Genomic DNA, 22268 nt, shown 5'->3' with positions numbered 1-22268 from the left:
TTTCAAGCCCCTGCTGTGTGGTATCGTAACAACCCATTGGCCAAAGCCAGCCACATGGTGGACCTTGAGGTTGGGGTGAGAAAATGCACGTTGTCTCTTCAGGGAGAAACTAAAAAGGTACATGATGGGTATAGCTAAGGGGAGAGGGGCCAATGAAAGCTCTCTGTCTAGGGGAGGAGGGACAGATTCTATCCGTAGAAGATCAGATTTCCAGGGAGCATTCAGAATACACAAAACCAGCAGAAGCCTTTGGGTCTGATCACAGCAACTTGGGGCATCCTCTGCAGAGCACAGTGACTGGTGCTGGGAGCCCCAGGAGCCCAGGTGGCTAAGCACTCAGGGTCTGAAGTAAATTGCTCCCCCCTTTTCATCTGAACGACGCTGGGTGTCACCTACCCTCTCTGAACCTCAGGTTGTTCGTCATAGAATGGAGATGCAGCCTTGCTGAGTGAGCTCCTGCATCACGAGGCACCGTGAAAATATAGTGAGGGCTTAATACATATAATTAATCTTCCTAAATAGTCCTATTGTGTCTTTTGTTGGCATCTAATATAGTTAGCAGCAAGCAGGAGGCAGACATAATACAAATCAATTTGATTGCCTCCAGCAGCATAGGACATACTATTAAAACACTCAGGAAATCTATCCAGGTAGCCAGCTGCTCCCGAAACAACGGGACAGGCTGGGAAGTGGTGAGGACAAACACCTTTCCTGGCCCGCTGTGGTGCCGTGTGCCTTGTTCACATGTCCATGCTTAACATCGTTAGCGGGACGTGAGACCAGCTCTCAGCATTCCTCATGATGGGATCCAAAACGACGTGGAAGTTTGGTCCTGGAGGTATGACTCCATGTGGACATGTCTCCTACACAGCTTCCCGTTACTGTTATTTAGACATTTTAGAGTTGAGGCTCTGCTGGTCACGTGCTGTGTGCATGGCTCATGTGCAGGGCAGGGGTGTGGCCTGTGCCTCAGGTTAGCCATGCAGTGCCACCAGCCCTCAGCCACGGCTCCCTTCCCAGTCCCCACCCCCACCAGCCTAGAGCAGCTGGGATTCTGTCAAGTCCATTCACTCGTGTAGGCACCGTGAATTAGGGACTGACACTTCCTATGATCTCGTACCATCAAGGACTAGCTTTGGTGTGAAAGAATCAGGGTCACTTTTAGGTCACCCTCGGGCCATACTCATCCCTCATTAGTTGAGGAACCTCATCAACAGGCTCTCACCCCAGCTTCCCCCATCTGGGAAATACTCTCTGGACCATGCTTTTGCTCCCTTGCTTCTGATGCCTGGATCGGTCCTGTGAGGGAAGGCTTGAAGGTCACAGTATCTGGCACTTGGGATGGAGGGCGGAAGTGGCCAGTCAGAGTTGTCAGGGCCTCCCTGTGACCGGCGCGGTCTCCCCGCTGCAGCCATCCTGAGTGAGCTCCTGCAGAGGGAGAACCGCGTCCTGCACTTCTGGACCTTGAAGAAGCGGCGGTTAGACCAGTGCCAGCAGTACGTGGTGTTTGAGCGCAGTGCCAAGCAGGTATGTGCAGACCGTTCCCTGGCTTCGCCTCAGCCCCAGGGACTACACAGAGGTCCAGAGCACCAGCTCCTGGGGCGTCCAGAAAAGGGTCGTAGTGACAGGCAGAGCAGGACTGTGGGAGGTGGGGATGAGGAGAGGAAAGGCGAAGGCTGAGTTTGGTGCCAGGAGTGGGGAGGAGGTTCTGGAGGAAGATCACCCCTAATTCACAATGATACTGGGTCAGTCTAATGGGCAAGGCTCTCTCTTTGTCAGTGGGACATTCCAGATCTAACAGGGAGGATCAGCTTTCAAGCTGTGTACTGACTGAGTCATGTCGGAATTTCCCGGGTCCATCATGCTGTCCCAGACCACGGGGACATGGTAGCGTGGCATGTTCCCTGACTGATCCCTGGCTTTTGGGGGGGCTGGGCGGGTTGTTTCCTCCCACAGGCGCTGGACTGGATCCAAGAAACAGGTGAATTTTACCTCTCAACACATACCTCCACCGGAGAGACCCCAGAGGAGACTCAGGAACTGCTGAAGGAATATGCAGAATTCAGGGGGCCTGCCAAGGTAGGAAGCACCCTGGGCCTTCCCCAGATCTACCCAGCACTGCCCCGTCTGACCGATTTCACGTTGCGGAAGGGAGAGCAGCCTCTTGCACAAAAATGCTTCACTGCAGTGGCGAGGGGGGAAGCATAGGTAGGATTATGTCCTTTGAAACCCAAAGACCCAAAGAATGCTAGCTAGAGCGTCTGTCTGCAGAAGTCAGCTTCTATGCCTGGGCCTTTCCAGTACTCCTCTTCATGCCCCAGGTTCTGGATTCCCTGTGTTCTTTCAGACCAAATAAGGCAAAGGGATGTATTCATGTACAATGTACATTGCATGTGTGAGCCTGGGACCTAGCCACACGTTCTTGACACTTGAATGGCTTAGAACAGGGGTCTTCAAACTACGGCCCGCGGGCCACATGCGGCCCGCAGAGGAGTCTGATCCGGCCCGCCAGGTTTTTTGGGCAGTGAGCGCAGCCGAGGTGTTATAGTAGGAATTAGTAGTTCATATAGTCCGGCCCTCCAGCTCTCTGAGGGACCGTGATCTGGCCCCCACTTTAAGAAGTTTGAGGACCCCTGGGAAAATCCACCTTATGGGAAGGGCCAATGGTTCATGCAACAGGCGAGTTTACTGCCTGTTTAAACCCATGTTGTTCAAGGATCAACTGTACTTTCGTCTGCCTCAGACCTGAAAATGAGCCAGACTGGAGTCTCTAGGAGCCTAATCCTGCACTAGTGTACATACCACACCCCTCACCCTCCCATTCACACTGAGGCAGGGAATGAACAATTGGAGGAAATCTCATTTTCATCTGTTTTCACAGCCAGGATTTGATCTGAGGACCCTTGGGTTTGAATGAAAACTCATCTGTCTGAGTTCCCTCCTCGTAGCTTCCTGTCCCTCACTCTAGGCTCCCTGCCATGCGAACCTTTCTGGGCATCACTCCCACCCACGGCAGCTCTCTTCCCAGGGTGAGAGTCAAGGGGGTATAGGAAGGCCCATCCTACCCAGAGATCCCTCTGACACTACGGTGAACGCTCCTCTGGTTTGCTGTGGCATAATTAGGCCCTTAGTCTCATTCTGGAGCTGACATTTCAGAAGTGGTCACCCACTTGCTGAGCCCTCCCCTTTTCAGCCAATGGGAAAAGCTGTCAGTTCAGATAAGAGACTTATTTCAGTACTAGCTAGAACAGGCAGCACTAGGGAGGTGGCAGGTGCACACTACCCTTTTCAAACCCAAATGAGCATGGCTTTGGAATTACCCACTTTGCATCTGTCTGCCCCTCTCCAAACAGTGTCAGTAATGAACTGTTAACAAGCCAGATAGTAGGATGGGTCACAGCAGGTACATAGGATGGACCGTAGAAAGTCCGAGGATCAGAATCTATCCATAACTGAAGTGCAAATGCAGAGAATCATTTAGTCAATTTAATCCATTCTCCCTTCACCTCTTCCTCCTCTTTTCTGCTCACATTGTTACTTGGGTTTTATGCTTTGGGCATTCATCAGTTGATAGATATTTGGGTTGTTGACACTTTTGGGCTACTATGAATAATGCTGCTGGGAACATTTGTGTACACGTTTTGGTGTGAACATATGTTTTCATTTCTCTTAGGTATATATCTAGGAGTAGAATAGCTGGGTCATAGGGTAACTCTCTGCTTAACTTTTTATTTTAGGGGAGTGTGTGTGGGGGGGGGGTATTTATTTATTTTTATGCTTAACTTTTAAACTGGGAATTTCACCTCTGAAAGTAAAAGAAGCTATGAGATAAACTGGGCTTCATTCTTATTAACAAAAGAGAATGAAGAGATAAGGAAAGTTATAGGAGTCTTGACTGAACTAAATTATGTGTTGGAATTTAGATTGTGAGGAAAGGGAACACTGGGCATGTCAGACAGGCACTTAGAATGAGAAAAATGGAATCAAAACCATTTAGAGAAAAGATGGGCATAATTCTGTTTCTGAGACTATAAAGAGAAATAAATATTGCCACATGTGAATATTTTTTAAAGGCTTGGTTGTTTATATATAATGACACACTCTCCTCTTAGGAATGAATATGAAGATATAGCTCAAGAGAACTGTTTACCCACACTGGGAGCTCAATAGTTTCTTATCAACAACAAAAAAGTGTCAATCAATAAAAATAATATTGACAATGAAAGGCAAATTGGAAGGTTATACTGAAATTATAAGAAAAATACCAAAAAGACTACATCTTAAAGATTTATGAGATGTGCTAAAGACACAAAAAGGACTTTTGAGATATTATATTCAGTATAAGGCTCACTGATTGGGAGATGATGGTCAAAGGAAGCAAGGACAGGAAAGAAAGAGAAAAAGAAAAGAACTACTGTCTTTCTTTTTACCAGTTTTTTTAGTAGATAGCATAGAATTCAAAATGGAAACGGCACAACATACATTAGGGTACATATCAAGCCCAATATAAATGAGATGTTAGTTCCAAATTTCTGGGCCCAAATGAATTTTATTTCCCCAAAGGTTCCTTTTGTCCACAAGACCATGTAGGTACTTCTGAACCTAACATTCAAGAACCTCTACAACTGGACCCTCACTTGTACCAGTCCATATAAGTTACTTTCTCTTGGTAGCAAGATCTAAGCTTCAAAGTGGGCCACATTATGAGATAAAAACTATGTCGCTGGACCTCCTGGAGCCCAGAAAATGCTGAATGAATCCCCCTTATGGGAAAAACAAGAAATGTGGTTTAGTCTCACCTCTGGAGATGAAAGCTGAAATGTCTCTCAAGACTGATTCAGTTCCAGCAGCCACACTCTCTGGTCATCTTATCTCAGGGCATCAGGGATATATCATCACCATCCAGCTTCCCTTCCTTCTTCCTCTCTGCTGTCTGCATTTTCATTCTCTTCTGCAGCTACCTACCAGTCCCCCGCCTCTGCACTTCGCACACCCAAAGAAACCTCCTCCACTGACCCAGAATATTGCCATTGTCCCTGTGTAGACAGAACTTCTAGGGCAGGACAGATCGGAAGTAACTCACTGCATATAGATGGGCTGCCCTTGCGGGGCAAATTATAACCTCTGACCTCTTGCTGTGGCCAGGCATATGGCAGGTTGCACTAGAGTCACCATGTATAAGAAATCATGTCAGACTGCACTCAGCAGGGCGGTGAGCAGATTGGTGCCCACTTCATGGGCCAAATGTATCATCTAATTCTTCTCAGTATACACCCTCAATCTTACTGGTCTGGCTTTACACACCTCTAAACACAAGACTTAATCATTTGCTCACTCACTTATTCAACATTTATGCTATGCTTACTATTTTCTAGACACTGGAGATGAGTGAATAAGATACAGCACTTATCTTTTCGGAGTTTGTGGACTAATGAAGGAGACATATATATGATTCATGTGATACATGCTGAAGTAGAGGCATTTATGGGCTGCTGGGGGAACCCTGGGAAGGGCGTCACCTGCTCAGACTGTGTGTGTGTGTGTGTGTGTGTGTGTGTGTGTGTGTGTGTACACATGTGCGCACGCACGGCTATTGGGTTAAAAGCAAGAAGTATAAGCATCACAGCAGGGGGTCGATGGGCATGTGAGGTTGGACTTGTTGCAGGTGAGGGGCCATGGAGAAGGTGGAGACAGACACAAGTATAGGTGAGGTCATGTTGGGGGAGGGCTTGTCAATACTGCTCATTTTATTGTCTATTATTTGCTCGCCCAGATTCCACACATCCCTGGAATACCCTTGGTCACAAGTCTTTCTTTTTGTTGACTCTGAATCACAGTTTAAATGTTTCAGGATAAAATTTCCACTAGTAGAGCTGCTGCCACCAGCTTTCTATAAAACCCCATCTCATGCTGATGTCTCCTTACCAAGAGCAGAGAATAAATATGTATTTCCCGAACTTGACACAAAGACAGATTTCTTGATTTATAGTTGTAAAAATTAATCTCTGTTTTAAGTAAATTGTTTTCAGGGGGTTAAGGGGGATCCTAATGCAATAAGGTAGAAATCCGTAGGATACCAGGTGTCTTTTCTTACCCAATCCCCAGTGCTGCTATTCTCAGCCTTCCCATGGCTAAGGAGCTGTTTCTCCTCTCCTCATACCCACTTTCTTCCTTCACACCAAAGCTCTCCTGGCTCCCTGACTCCCAGTCCTGGGTGCAGTCCACTGTCCCTGAGGCAAGAGAGGCTCAGGTGTGCTGAGCGAGTTGCTAGCAGGCCAAGTCCTCCCTGCCAGCCTCTTAGGCACTTCCTGGGAGGCTCAGTGGCCTGGGAGGGACTGTGATGAGCCTGGAAAGGCAGGGGAGAGCAACTTAGGCTCCTCTATCTTGTCTGCTCTTCCCCCAGCGATTTTTCTGCCTATCGCCCTCGATTATCTAGATTGTAGCACGATCCAAACTTGGGCCTACTGCCCTCCCATCCAAAAGATCATTGCACTTCTCAGGGTATTATTTAAATAATGTTTCCTTTCCTTTAAAATCTGCTAGGCTTCCCCAATTGATTTTAGAATTTTAAAACCAAGTGTAAGATAAAAGATGAGCAAGTGTTTACTTATTAAACATCTCTTCCATTTCCATGTCTTACCCGGCATGCAGTCCCACCTCTGAGACCTTTCCTGCCCATGCCAGCCCACTGTTGTTGTTTTTCCTGGTTTAAAATTCCTGCAGTGTAGCTATACATACTTCTCATTTTGACATTCAATTACATGATGCCCTGAGTCATGTAACCACTCTCTGTGGACATCTTGTCCCCTCTAGAGATATAGACTGTTTCTGGGAAATGAGCATCTTTTTTCTTCTTTTGTTTAACTCCCTAGACTCCTCCCACAGCCCACTGCACTATAGTGTGGACAGAGTTGGTGTTGAGCAAACGCTTCCTAGAAATGAAATTAACACAATATGTATCAGAGCTCCACCTTCCTCAGCCCTGTGATGGATTCCAGCTTCATTCATGCTTTTCTCTCTTTCTCTGTGGAAACTGGAGACAGAGCCTGGTGATGAAAGGGACAATGTTTACCCTTTAATCTGCTGTTTGGATTTCTTTAAATCCTGGCATGTGCTCCCTTCCCTGGCGCTTAGAAAGCCCACTTCAGGCCAGGACAGTGAAGGGGAGGACTAGCGACTGAGGGTCAGGGGCACATGGGCTGTGTCACTCGCAGGCGGTCAGAACTAGGACAAGCCCTGAACCTCTCAGCCTCAGTGTTTTCATTTCCATCTGTTGCTTCAAAGAGCCCCCACTTCCTCCCTCCACCTACCTTCCAGGGAGTCTCAGAGGTGGCATTAGCATACTCTGTAAACTGATAATCTCTCATGGCTATGAGAAATTCTTACATCAGGAATTACAATGACTATCACTAAGGTTTATCGAGTTCCTGCTGTGAGCACTGTTTCAGGCACTGTTCTCAGTGTTCTGCGTGGCCAACTCCTGTCATGCTCACAGCAACCTCCCAGTGTGATGATTCCCATTTTGCAGATAAGGAGCTGAGACACAGAGGGTTTAAGTGAATTGTTCAAGACCTCCCAGCTGATCAGCGACAGAGCTGAGATGTAGACCCTGGCAGTCTGTCTGTGAGGCGGCTGTGGCTGCTGTGAGGAAGAAAAAAACGGGTGGGGTGAGGGCCGTGGGAGTCTATGCCATCTGGTAACTTACACCGTCCTTTGGGGCAGCAAACCAAGGAGAAGGTGAAGCTTCTGATTCAGCTGGCCGATAGCTTCGTGGAAAAAGGCCACATCCATGCCACAGAGATCAGGAAGTGGGTGACTACAGTGGACAAGCACTACCGAGACTTCTCCCTACGGATGGGGAAGTACCAGTACTCCCTGGAGAAAGCCCTGGGCATCAACACAGAGGTAGGTGTGGGCTGCCCAGGTGGGACACCTCCTTTCCCATCTTCCTGGGCGCCACTGCATCCATTGCCACGGAAGGAAGCAGGTTTCCAGAGTCGTCTTTCTGAGCCGAGGACCCCTTCAGCACTTGCCTGGTGCAGTTTCCTCATGGCGGGGATGGGTCTTACTGAGCCATCCAGCCATTGGCCTCTAGCCTCTCATGATTAGTACTATAGGTGTTGCAAAATTGGCTGGCTGGAGTTGGTGCCAGTGGCTACAGAACAGAGTAGAGTTTACTGTTGACTTTGAGAACTACCATCTTCTACCCAATTATGTTAATCAGCAAATGATTAGAGTCCCCAGTATGCACAATAGTGCTCTTTCAAGAATAAGGGCTGTAGTTTGTGCGAAGGCCATTTGACATTTCAACTGAAAAGAGGTCCTATTGGCTATGAAGCAAGGGAAGACTGACTTTTAATCTCTTCTTCACAGTAGGGGTCAGTGACCTGGGAGTTAAGAATTAAACACAGGCTGGCAGTTCAGTCCTAGGATTTCCAATTCTTAAATCTTTATTTATTTATTTGTTTGTTTGTTTGTTTGTTTGTTTTGTTAATCCTCACCTGAGGATATTTTTCCTTTGATTTTTTTAGGGAGAGTGGCAGAGAGAGGGAAAGACAAAGAGAAACACATCGATTGGTTGCCTCCTGCACAAGCTCTGACCAGGACCCAGGCTGGGGAAGAGCCTGCAACCAAGTATGTGTCCTTGACCAGAATTGAACTCAGGACCCTTTGATCCACAGGCCAACACTCTATCCACTGAGCCTAACTGGCTAGGGTTAATTCTTAAATCTTTAAATTGGCTCATGCTCTTAAGCAGAGCAGACCAGAGAGTAAAGTGGTCAGATCACTAAAATTGGGAGAATTAATGTCTAACCTATGAAATTTTTTTTCCCTAAAAGTTTCCGTCCTGTATAAATACCAAACATTGGTTGAAAAAAGCAGGGTTGGGCAAGTAGAAAAATCAGTAATTGTTTTTTGTTTCCAAGGGAATTTGCTTGTTTAAATAAAAATATTTGCTTTTATTATTTTCCCTTGACAAATGAAAGTTTTCTTATGTCTTTATGTGTTTCTGCTTCACCTATATTTTAATGCATAGTAATCAATCTTGGACTCATTTTTTGTGTGTGTTTAGAAATAATCAGAACCAAAGTCTCTAGAGAAATATGACACTAATTATCCAATGTATTCATTGTTTTTTCTTGCTGTGGACATTAGCGCTGAACATTTGACCTGAACATCTCATATCTTTCTTATTTGAAAATAAATGATCACATGAAGAAGAGTGCTTGTGAGTGACAGTGTGTGGGAGTCCTGATCTTCTCATCCTTCTCCATTATATCTTTCTCTATTTTCACCTCTACCACCCTTGCCAGCCCTGCTTAGTTGCTTTCCCAAAGCATCTCCGAGGTGACCTCTGTGTTCTCTCTGTGCAGGATAACAAGGACCTGGAGCTGGACATCATCCCAGCAAGCCTTTCGGATCGTGAGGTCAAGCTGCGGGACGCCAACCACGAAGTCAATGAAGAGAAGCGGAAGTCTGCCCGGAAGAAAGAGTATGTTTGGGGGGAGCTTCCACCCAACTGGCAGGCTCTTCGTGACTATGCTTGGTTTTCACCGTCCCTTTTGACAGCTTCGTGTGTCCTCATGACCACATGCAGGAATGGACATACATGATGCTTCCACCCCTATGTCACGCTAACCAAGAACGACAGGGCATTAGCTTAGTGGAAACAATGGATCATGTCCACCTCACAAAGCATTGCGGGATTACTCTGCTCTTTATTTTGGCCTTGCACAGCTACTTATATCCATAGGTCTTTCAGGGGCTTTGTGAAGGCTATTTTGATAGATTCCTTTTGGGTAATGCTGGGGGAAAAGAGTGTTTCCCAAGATTAAGAAGCCCTAGGTAGTTGATTTATAAAAATGAAGTAGGACCACAGATCCCTTGGAGCTGACGACACTAAAGGGAAGTCAGAGCTTGAGTTTCATCTGGGGAATGTTTGTCTGGGCTGCTATACCAAAGTATGACAAATTGGGTGGTTTAAACAATATAAATGTATTGTCTCACAGTTCTGGAGGCTAGAAGTCTGAAATCACAGTGTTGACAGGGTTGATTCCTTCTAAGGGCTAAGAGGGAAGGCTCTGTTCCAGGCATATTTCTTGGCCTTGTAAACTGCCATCTTCATGTTCACATGGTGTGCTCCCTGAATATATGCATGTGTCCAGATTTCCCCATTTTTTAAGGACACCGGTCACTTTGGAATAGGGGCCCTCCCTATTCCAATTAACCTCATTTTAACTAATAACATCTGCAATGACCATTTCTAAATAAGGTCACGTTTTGAAGTACTGAGAGTTGGTATTTTAACATATGAAATTTGGGGGGACAAGCTTCAACCCATAACAGGAAGGAGAATGAGATCACAAACGGCCAAATCTTATTGCTGGGCTCCCTCTGGGACACCAAGTAATCAGAGTATGGCAAAGGATGCATTGAAAATAAAACAAAATGTGGTAGAGGGTAGAGGAGGTAAATTATGAAAAGACACAAAACTGTAGGAAGCAGGTAGAGAAAAAGGAAGAAGATACAGAAACCCAATGTAGTAAAATCAAAGACAACTTTCCCAAGCATGTCAGATTATATTCCTTATGATTTATTTCTCTCCTTGTTTACTAAGCACCTACAATGTATGAGAACCCTGTTTAATCCTTGCAGCAATCCTGTGTGATCGGCTTTTTTATAAGTAAGGAGTCTGAGGCTTGGAGAAGCAAGTGCTCCCTCTAGTAAATGACAGTCATAATTCAATTCCTGTTTGACTTCAAAGCTCATGCACTGTCTACTTTACCAAAAGAGTAAGAATAGTAAGAGTGACTAATTAACGCTAGCAAAGGGGAATTTATGAAATCAGGACTTTAACATTAATATAAGGGCCATTACTAGTACAATGCATTGCTTTAAGGAAAATTCTACCACAGCAAAGGTTCAGGAAAAGATGCTGCTCATTTTAATATTTCTTGTGAAATTTTGAACAGGGGACACTTTGGGGATAATCATTCTCAAAATTTTCCTAGGATGGAACACTTGGAATTACTCCCAGGAAAAAGTAACATTGAAAATCTAAAATAAAAATGAATACATACGAGGCCTGGTGCACAAAATTTGTGCCAGGTGAGGGTTGGAGGGGGGATTGGATTGGAGAGGGTACAGGCTGGGCAGTCCCCTCAGCCCAGCCTGCAACCTCTCCAATCCAGGACCCCTCAGGGGATGTCTGATTGCCGGTTTAGGGCCTAAACCGGCAATCAGACATCTCTCTCACAATCCAGGACCACTGGCTCCTAACCGCTCACCTGCCTGCTTCCCTGATCACCCTTAACTGCCCTCCCTCTCCCCCCCCCCCCCGACAGCCTTATCACCCCTAACCACCTCTGTCTGCTGGCCTGATCGCTCATAACTGCCCCCCTGCCAGCCTGGTCGCCTCCAACTGCCCCCCACTGCCAGCCTGGTCTCCCCTCACTGCCCCTCCCCTGCCAGCCTGGTTGCCCCCAACTCCCCTCCTCTCCCCACTGGCCTGGTCACCCCACACAGCCTGCTGTTTGGTCATTACATGAGGCATCCAAACCAATTTGCATATTCCTCTATTATTAGTATAGATTATGTATCACTTGCCAGCTGGGAAGTACCGTTTCTAATAAAAACTCATGAGAGAAGGAAGTTAGGTGAGTACCTGGCAGTGAAGCTCAATGTAGCCTACACCTATCTGCTGCCCACCCACACGGTCATCAGGGCCCAAGGTGGAAGGGCAGCCTCTCCCTGCAGGCCCATAGCACCTGCTGCTCTTTATGGGAGGCTGAAGAACAATCCCCTAGCATCGTCCACACATGCTGTGCTTGTGATCACACACTGCACTTTGTGCACATCAGCCTGTGATGCAAACGAGCCCCACTGTAAATAGTGTGAAGTGCATGAGATAATTCAGGCCAGAGGTCAGCAAACTGTGGCCCACAGGCCAAATGTGACCCACCCCCTGCTTTTTTAAAAATTAAACCTATTTGGGTGGCATTGGTTTATAACCATCTATTTTATATAATCTGTAAACTAAAGAACTTTTTTGTATCTATGTATATAAAAGTCTAAGCGACCAGTTGACTGGCTGACTGGCCAGTAACTGTGATGCACACTGACCACCAGGGGGCAGATGCTCAATGCAGGAGCTGCTGAGTAACAAAAACTTTGCAGAGTTCCCTCTTGCACTCTGGGACCCCTCAGGGAATGTCAGACTGCCAGTTTTGGCCCAATCTCCACAGGCCAAGACGAGGGACCCCGTCTACTCCACAGATGCCATTCGAGCCTCAGCGCCACCCCAGGTGTGGCAGGCAAGGAGGGACTGCAGGAGGTTGGCTCCAGTGTCCAGTCCATCTCACCCAGTCTCACCCCACCGGCCACCTTCTAATTAATTTCCTTTCAATGTGCACGAAGCCGTGCACTGGGCCTCTCGTTTTTAAATGATTGAAAAATATGAAAAGAAGAATATTAATGGTGTAAAAATTAAATGAAATTCTTTTGTCTCCATAAAGTTTTATTAGGATACAGCCACATTTACTTGTGGCTCCTTTTACAATACAGTAGCAAAATGAGTGGTTGTAGCAGAGCCTGAATGGCCCACAAATATAATACCTGGCTTTTACAGATAAAATTTTCCTTAACACCCCCCCTCTCCCAGTCTCAGTGGTAGTGTCTTAGCATTTGTTTATTTTCAGCTTATAAACCTGGTTTAACTTACAGTACTGTGAATTGTTCTAGTGTAAGTCAACAACTGCACTAAACAGATATAATCATCTGGGGCCTCTAAGGAAAATTTAGGAAGCTGAGCTTGAAGCTATGTAGTTGATTAGAATGAATATGAAGTGTGCCACATGCTTCTGCACACATGCAAGCACAAGTGCAATTGAACACACATACATCTCAGCACAGAATCACTAAATGGAAGAACTGGGATGGAAAGGGGAGAGAGAATGTGGATGTGGCTGAGCACAAACCTTTCAAAGGGATGGGATACAGAGTAAATGAGCAGAGTGAGAGGGACTCAGATGATGCTCAGAGGTGAGGAGTTTTGAAGAAAGGAAGAGATATATTTTGGTAAGGGACACTCAGTCAGCTCAAATATGCTGGGGTAGGGAAGTGACACTTGTAGGAAGGTCTCTAAACGCCCATGTGTTCCCTTCTAGATTCATCATGGCCGAGCTGCTCCAGACAGAGAAGGCTTATGTAAGGGACTTACACGAGTGCTTAGAGGTGAGTACTGCAATGGTCAGCCTACAGTTGTATCAGAAAATTGACAACCTCGACAGTGGTAGGTCCGTGAGGGGAGAAAGCTCTTTGTTTGCTCCTGGAACTTCACAAAAGAAACACCAGGGGAGAAAGTCCTTCTACCCGAGGCATAGTAATCGTATGGCAGGTTCAACTGCTTTTAAAAACAAACTTTTCTCAGACTTGAGCTAGACCCGGCAGAAAAGCTTATAAGACCCTTGAGTTCAAAATAAAAACCATGACACCGTCAGTGAACTCGAGTCTGAAAATCTGCATCCTCCCCTCAACAAACACTCGGACATGCACACGTTTAATAAATAAGAATAGTGTGGAGTCTGTGCTCTTGACGAAGGTCGGGGTGTGTTTCCCTAGCAACAGCTCACAATAACGCACCTCCGGTTTTCTTCCTTTCCATCCTGCTTATTAACCGTCTCACTGTTTCCACTCTGCATGCGTTGCCAGCTGAGTCTCACATCGCAGTGTGAAGGCCTGTTTCTGTTGTCCGTATTTCATGTGGCAGTTCTTGCCGGTGATGCACTGTTGCTGTCTTGCAGACCTACCTGTGGGAAATGACCAGCGGCGTGGAGGAGATCCCCCCTGGGATCCTCAATAAAGAGCATATCATCTTTGGCAACATCCAGGAGATCTACGATTTTCACAACAAGTAGGTTGGTGGAGGGTTTCCGCGGAGCACACTGAAGGCCTTAGATGCCCAACAATAGGGCTTCCCAACAAGAGAATCAAAGCTGCTTGGAAAATCTCGCCTAGTAAATGGTTACCTGTTAAATTTTCTAAGTAGGCTGCTGTCAGACTTCTTTCTCCCTCTCCCTTATCTCTCCACAATTGTCCAAAATTCCTAGTGGAAGAAAGTACTCCTCAGTGTTCTCCTTAGAGGCCTAACAGGCAGCATCTTTGTACTCAGTCAGAATGATAACCAGGCTTTGAGGAAATAAAAGTAGCCTTTCCTCATTGAAACTGTGAGGGATCCTGACATTAGAATTCATCTGAGGCTAACTAACTGTTCTACCTTGAGGGCCTTAAATTTCAAATTCCACTGAAGTTTGCGTTCAACCTAAATATTTTCTCCCAACTGTCCCATCATCTCATCCAAAACAACGGAGAAAAGATAGGTAGGGAGGTTGGTAGATGGTTAGATAGATAATAAAAATACCCAATGGAACACAGCTCTTGGCAGCCTATAGGGGAGAACATCAGTTGGTCCCCTCTGTTTTGTTGAAATAAGTAGAACCATGGGGCTTTAAAGCCTCATGACTCATTTTGTCCAGCTCCCTACTGGATTTAAATATCTTTTCTACAACATACTAAACCACATGTTCCATCATTAGCAGAAGATCAGCAAGCACATTGGTAACTAGTTACATAACCTACGTAACAGAAATAAGTTTCCAAAATGCCAATAGGGAATCTCAAGACACAAGGAGTTTGATGGTATGAAGTCCTGGAGCTCGCTCAGGACCCTGATTCAGAGAAGGCGTGAGAGATGGAGGGGCACTGTTGTAAGTCCTGAGGTCAGGCCACAGGGATTGCACTGGAATAAGTCATGCTGGAGATCGAGCCACAGCTCCTGGAGCTCCTGAGGAGGCCCTGTGCACAGGGGCACAGCCCTGAGGCAGGACTCTAGACAGCACTGCCAGCACAGCTTCCTGCAGGGATGGAGATGCTGTGTCTGGGCTGTCCCGTGCAGTAGCCTCTACACATGTGTGGCTATGGGACACGAGTCTGATGAGTACTCCTGAGAACTGAATTTTTAACTTTATTTCATTTGACAAACCTAGATGTCAGACAGCCACCATATTGGTCAGCACAGCTCTAGAAAGGAGAGCTCAGTATGGCCCTTTGCTAAGAATGAGTCGAGGGCAAGCATTGGCTGCAAAAGGACCCTGGTTTCTAAAAGGTCTAATGCAGGGTGGAGATCATGCCTCTCTCGTCCACTCCTGATGGTTAGTCCCCTGTTGTGTTATCAAATGCCATCTGTGTCAAGAGAACATACAAGATGTAGCTCCCATGACATGTTGACCTTGTCAGATTAAATAAACAGTAAGATCTATGGGGGGGGGGGGGGGGGGAGGAACCATCTGACTTTCTGGAGAACTTAATAAAAGTTCCCAGTCCTTTTTTTATCACAAATGTTAACACTCGCCTTGCGGTTTGTTTGGACATCTTCAGACATCGAGATAGTCTCTCCGCATGCCTATTAACTAAGACTCCAGGAAAGCCCTATTTGACCATTGATTCCAAATTCTGCCCTCTGAGCCCAGCTCAGCATTACCCCCTCTCCTCCCGAACACCTGAGAAGACGTGGGACTGGTAAGCAGTAAGTCATGTTACCTCACTTTTCTGATTGATGATCTCTGGGATTTAGTTAACCAGTCTCCCTTCCTCATATTCTTACCAACTTGACCAAGAATGAAGGAGAGAAATTTGGAGATCGCAGCATGCACTTCCTGGGAGCCCTGCTTTTGCCAAATCAGTGAATGAAGGGGAAGGATATTTATCAATATTTCAAAATGGATCAGGTATAACAAAATATCTAGCACAGCCATGCCCTTGTCTGATTTCATGATGTCCCTCTATTAAACCAGGGGAAACAGTTTGGTGGTGGTTTAAATAACTGAAAGCCTCCCTACCAGTGACAAAGTAAATTCTAAGACACGCTTTAAAAAGTTGCATTAAACTATACAGAATGCTGCGTACTGTGGAGGAATACATTCAGTTGTCAAGAACACAGCTACCAAATAAATGTTACCTATTATGATATTACAAAGAAACAAGAAGGAATTAAAAGCCAGCCTCTGAGCAACCGAAAGAGCTATCACAGGATAAAGCCCTACCTTTTCAGAGTCACCTTTGTATCCTCTCTAAAAGCTGCTTTACGCTTAGATTGTTTTGAAGCTCAAGCAATTTAGAAGCACCAAACAAGAAGCAAGAACTTGAGCAGGTAGTTCAATACCAGCAGCATAAAGTGAAACCTGATAGGAAAGAAGACAAATTGCAATAAAATAGTCAAAAGAACCCACTATTCAGCATTGATGCAAACTGTTCTATATCCCATCACAGAGCCTAGCACAGCCATGGTCTCACTGGATAGCATATATTATAATTGATATTAGTCATAACCCTGAATCATTAGTATATCCTGCATTAAACAACAAGGAAATTTATTTTAAATTTTTTTTCAATTATACCCAATTTAAAGGAATGTCTAAAAAAAATTAGGCTCTGTATTAATTTCCTGCAGGCTCTGGAGGGCTAAGGTTTTATTCATCATGTGTGATTTGTACTTATGCCATACAAATTTTGAATGATGGAGAAAGCATAGCACTTCTACAATTCTCTGATAAATAAGAGATAAAATGGCAGTTAACCCAACTTTGAAAATGCAGGAGCTGTGACCTCCATTAGAGATCATGTCTTCCACTGCACAACCCAGGCCCTGGCACCCAGGAAATTTAATAGTTGTTGGGTGAATGGCTGGATGGGTGGACAAACAATAGAATTTCAGTTTGCAGACTTATGGCTAATGTCATTCGAGTCATAATTCAGACTTTTGTTTGTCAGAGTCTCATAACAGAGAATGCCCTTACTTGTGAGTCCCCCCCTCTCCCCTATCACTACCAGACCTTCTAGACCAGCAAAGGGATTGAGTATCTGAATGAAGGAGTTTCTTGGGAGCTTCTTAATGGGAGGGCCAATCAGTGGTCCAGGCACAGGTTTGTTCTTCAGGAATCGTTTTCTGAAATGGTCACTTGTTTAACCTGAGATTTCCAACGGTTCTTTTTAACCCCACCAGTTTGCATCTTTCCAAAGTATCAATTAGGTGCTATCTAACCGAGAACATACTCCTTTCATTTCTAGTGCATAGCTCAGCTCATCCACCTAGGCTTCAGGGAGGGAAGGAGGGAGATGGAGAATTGCGACGGACACTGCCTGGATAAGCCAATTATTTGAGTCACTAGGAAATTATTACCTAGATTAGGGGTGAGATGGTATTGATCCTTTTAAATGGTGACACTTTGAAAAATTACCACCAAAATTAGGTGTGTGTGTGTGTGTGTGTCTGTGTGTCTGTGTGTGTGTGTGTGTTTCTCAAGGACCTTCGTGAGAAATTCCCAGGTACCAAAATTTCTATACAGAACAATTCAATATGTAGAATTTAATACGTACAAGTAGTAGTTTTAACATAAATTGGAGGTTCAAGTGAAATGATACTTTGTTTTTACCCTCCAGTCTTTTGCCTGAATATAAAGGTCATGAAATTTACCTACATAAGGACTAGAGGGAGTGCGATGGCGGACTGCTAAGCATTCCTGGAGCACTCAGATACCATAGTATATTCCATAAATAGATCCCCAGACAGGTGAGGGTGTGTTAATGGGTCTCCGCACTTTGACTAACCTACAATTTGTGATTCAGGAAAATCATTTATTTGGTTTGCTTTGATTATTAGAATTCCATCTTTGGTGAGGAGGGCTGTTAAAAATATTCATCCCCTTTAGTTAAGTGTGAACTTTACTTTTTCCTTTTCAGTTATTTGGATCCAGAGCCATACATGTGAGTCTGAGCAGTAACATCTTTATAAACTCTCTGCTGTCAGGCTCAGGGTCTTCTGCCAGGCACAGCCATCTTCAAGTGCAAATACAGGTGTTGAGAGGAGAGGAGAGGAGAGGAGAGGGGAGGGGAGGGGAGGAGAGGAGGAGAGGAGCCAGTGACTTGCCTAATGGGTGACACCCCCACCCCTTAAAGATCAGGCAGATTCCAGTGGCTGCTCTCTCCCCTCCCCACTCCACAGACTACCACCAGGACTGCCAACGCTGGTTGGTTGATTTCATACCTAACCCGATTTCATGTGGGAGGGAGGGAGGGAGGGAGGGAGGGAGGGAGGGAGGGAGGGAGGGAGAGAAGGCAGTATTTAGGGGCAGAGGGAGAGAAATGGCTAAAGACCTAACCCTCCCTGGGGCTAACATCCTATTGCAGGCTCAAGAATCAGCAAGGGATTTCTCAGACATTTTCCGTGTGAACCAAAGAAAATGATTATACGTTATGTCCTGATATATATGGTAGGGAATTATGTTTTTTAGCATAACATCCTCACTGTGCGTTATGAACGCTGATATTTTAGGTTAGGTTCCTGTTTTTCCCTTCTCCTCCTCTTCTTACTCCTCCTCCTCCTCCTCCTCCTCCTTTGTTAATGCTGATTTACACCCCATGACAACCTCTTGAAACACAGTGGGTCAATCTGCAGCCACAAGGCAAGGCGCTGGCTCCACCAGGTGCTGAGACAAAGGACATGCAGCCCAGGCAGGTCTGTGCGGCTGCTCCTGCCTCTCCCTTCCCAGCACAGGCTCCCCTGGCTAAAATATGCACGAGCTATGTTTTCTGAGCTTCTCCTCCCCTCCGGATGCCTTTGGTATTAGTTTTATCTTGTTTACAGAACATCATAAATAACAGAACATAAAAGCCTGCGGAAAAGCCTTTCAAGATCATCTAGTTCTTTTCTGCGCCCTTGTTTTATAGAGACTGGAGCTTATAAACTTTGTTTGTGACCTTCCCAAACCAATCAGCAGCACAGCCAAAGAATTCAGTCTTTATGGCTCCCTGTTACACTGTTGTTTTCTGAAAATCCAGATGTCAAGGAGAGAGGAAAGGGAAGACCTGCTGTGATTTTTCATGGCCGTAAACCCACACTTGAGGGATAACTGCAGGCCATGCACAGCCCGTCAGAAAAGCTTTGTAAAAACTGAGCTGTGGTTTTGTTGTTTGATTTTTCTGTATCTGTCAACATCGGTATTGGTTATGGATACTGGGGAATACCCAGGGCAAGACGAAGTCTAGACATAGATTTGGACGTGTCAGCGTCATGCTGATATTAGTCATACACACGAAATGCTTAGCATCCATGCCTAGTGGCTAAATAGCACATTAATGGGTATATATAACATTAAATGTGAGGTTAATTTTTATATCTTATTTTAACATTGCACTTGTTACATGTCTCTGTAAATAGCTCTGGATTCATGTGATCACACATGTTAAACGAAATTAGGAAATATTAGCAAAACCTACTCAACAGGTAGCAGTGCAGCCTGGTCAACTGCTGCTCAGGGTTGGAGGCTGAGGGTGGGGATGTGGTGAGCAGGAGTCCAGCCCTGCACACCCTTCCCTTCATCCCTAACCCAGGCTGAGCTTCCCATGTGCAGTGAAGGACAGAGCCGGGGGATGATCATGGCTCAGCCTGGGTGACCAGACGGTGCTGAGGCTCTTCTGCGAATAGCCCGACACCTGCTCCACTCATTTAGTACCTGCACCAGGATGCTAACCAGCTGTCCTAGCCCCTGCTACCTGGAGCTTCGTATGGCTGGGCTCTGAATCTTCCTGGTCACTGAGGGGTTTTTCAGAAATGATCTCGGCCCCTCCTTGTGTGGAAGCAGTAACCCAGCCGTGCTTTGAGAAGGAGGCAATGTCCTGTACTTCCTACAAATGAGAAGGCCTGAGACCTCTCACCCCACCGACCTCCAACTCTATACATTCTCCTCGTTGTTCTTCTCTTACCCCTGCTCCTCCTGCCCCCACCCCCTCCTCGTGCCTTAGCCCAGCCTTCTCATCCCCTCCGGCATTCCAACAAGTGCACATGCTTAAAAGCATGTGCATACACACGTTGCACACACATGCATACACAAGGTCATCAAATACATTCATGCTGTGTCCTTTAAGTGCACACTGCACTCTCGATGTCAAGGTCTAGCTGCTGGGCCACATGGGCCCCTCAGAGAGGGACATACTTCTCCAGAAGCACTGAGACTATAGGCCACGGTTACCTTTGGAGAAAGCAAAATCAAAATCACTCAGGTACCTTTCCAATGGTGCTGTTTCCATAGTGCTTAATGATAAGTCTCAGAAAGCTTTCTACCAGTATGTGTTAGCACTTTCATCTCCCGGGATTCTGTACAAAGCCTCACGAATCAACTACATCATGTATTGCATTGTAATGATTTAATAGAGAAATGACATTGCTTAGATCTTGACATTTCTTTCAAAAGTTTTATTCATTTCTGAAAGAACCACACATTCACACATAAACTACTTACTTTGCTCATTCTCTCGTGATTCATTATAGATAATAATTGAAATGGTGAGGACCAAGATGTTACTATAAAACAGATGAGGTGGAATATTCCATCATTTATGAAGAGAATTCTGACCTTCTGCCTTTCATTTAAACTTATCATGTCTATTTGAAGTAGGTGGGATGATATTGTTCAGACTTACATAATCTGTCATAAGCTTCAAATTAAAAAGCAAAATAGAATTTAATATTGCCACTTGCCTCAACAAGTACCTTGAGATTGTAGTGACTGTCTTACTCAAAGTTGTGAATTCATATGCGCAGCACAACATAGTTGTGTTAATTCTTAACTTTTTCATTCAAAATTCAATCATGTGGCATCAGTGTGGGACCCCCCCCCCCCCCCGAATGGAAGCACACTGGAATCTCCACACAGTCACCTTCACGTGCTGGTCTGTGGACCGGATGAGTAGGACTGCCCAGCGAGCTTCCTAAGCAATGCAGACACTTGGATCTTATAAAAACTAAAAATACACACACACACACACACACACACACACACACACACAAATTTTTACTAGAGGCCGGTTGCAATTCATGCAATAGGCCTTCCTTCCATTGGCTTCCAGCACCAGTTTTCCTCCAGCACCCGGGTCCCAGGCCTTTGCTCCAGCCAGAGTCTGCAGTCTTTACTGCAGGCTCTGCCCAGGATCTGCCACCTCCACCTTCGTCTTTGCTCCAGACTCTGGCGGGAGTCTGTAGTCTTCGGCTTCACTGCGGCCTGAGTGTCGCTTCTGTAGATCCCTTCACGCCCCGCCCCCTGCCCTCCCTCTCATAGCAGGGGTTCTGTCCTGTCTGGCCACTCTGCACTTGGAGCAGCTGAGCAGCCGCCATCTTTGTCCTTCTAATTTACACATTCCCTCCTGATTGGCTGGTGGGCATAGCAAAGTGATGGCCAATTTTCATGTTTCTTTTTTATCGGTGTAGATATCCTGTGTGGCATGCCATGATCCATGTGGCTGTACCATTTATTTCATCACCTTAGGAAGAGAAGGGCCCTTACATCCTGAGAATCAGAGTTTAGGGGCCTGGAGGGAGGTCCTGAGAGAGCCCAGGTGGAGGTTTCCCGAAAGCATTATCCGAGTGCAGGGCCTCCAGAGTCTCCTCTTTCTCCTCTTCCTCTCTTCTTCTGAGTTCTCCCTGCCTCCTGTGCTTTCCTGTCTCCAAGTACATTTTCTGTCACCAGTTCTTCTGTCACCAGTCTGGAAAGGCTCCTCAGATGTTATTCCCCCACTTCCCAAGCCACTCAGTCCCCATCCCAGGCTCTATTCAGTGAATCATGGCTCAGGGCTGGGTTTCCACCCATTGTCTTCCCTGAGATGTATACTGAAGGCCAGCATGAGAAATGACTATGTGAAAACCTCTCAACACCTGGCAAAACTGCTTGTGGAGATATTGTACATTAAACCTTTTAGTGTTCCTCATGGGAAAGAGCCACATAGTAAGAGTTTTTCAGAATTTAGTTCCGGAAATAAAAAATACATACTAAAAATAGATTAACATTATGATAATATATTATTATAACATTGTTATAGTATGGAATTTTCCAGAATTAACATGATGTATACAGGAATGAGCCAGATTGCTTCTCTTTACCACAAAAAAGGTTGTTTCCATTTTGGTCTTGAAAAAGGTTTAATCCTTAATTACATCATTATATAATATTTTTTCCTGTTTCTATTTTGGAACTTAATATTAAATACATGTGTGTCACCTGCAATTTTTCTGAAAGTAATAGTAAATGTGATTTTTGGAACTTTTCCAGAGTTACTGATTTTTGAGCTCTGCATATTTGCAGTTTAAAAGCTCAACAAATTGCATCTTACTTTTCACTATTTCATGATTCAGATCAGGATACTGTAAAAATTAACATATT

The 22268-nt window shown here is 45.4% G+C and overlaps 1 protein-coding gene across 27 annotated transcripts in view; it reads left to right on the top strand.

Moving 5' to 3' along the window:
• KALRN (kalirin RhoGEF kinase) overlaps positions 1–22268 on the top strand; it is a 650068-nt gene that overhangs the window by 400005 nt on the left and 227795 nt on the right. For all 27 annotated transcript variants that reach the window (XM_084871483.1, XM_084871457.1, XM_084871488.1 and 24 more), the window contains exons 20-25: positions 1412–1527; positions 1957–2079; positions 7723–7905; positions 9375–9493; positions 13167–13233; positions 13803–13912. In XM_084871483.1, coding sequence (XP_084727609.1) covers positions 1412–1527; positions 1957–2079; positions 7723–7905; positions 9375–9493; positions 13167–13233; positions 13803–13912 — 718 coding nt within the window. The remainder of the gene's footprint in view (positions 1–1411; positions 1528–1956; positions 2080–7722; positions 7906–9374; positions 9494–13166; positions 13234–13802; positions 13913–22268) is intronic.

The sequence above is a fragment of the Pipistrellus hanaki genome (assembly GCF_964339955.1).
Source record: "Pipistrellus hanaki genome assembly, chromosome: 2".
Lineage (NCBI taxonomy): Eukaryota > Metazoa > Chordata > Mammalia > Chiroptera > Vespertilionidae > Pipistrellus > Pipistrellus hanaki.
Note: the sequence above shows the minus strand (reverse complement) of the source record. Positions and strands in the feature narration are given on the sequence as shown.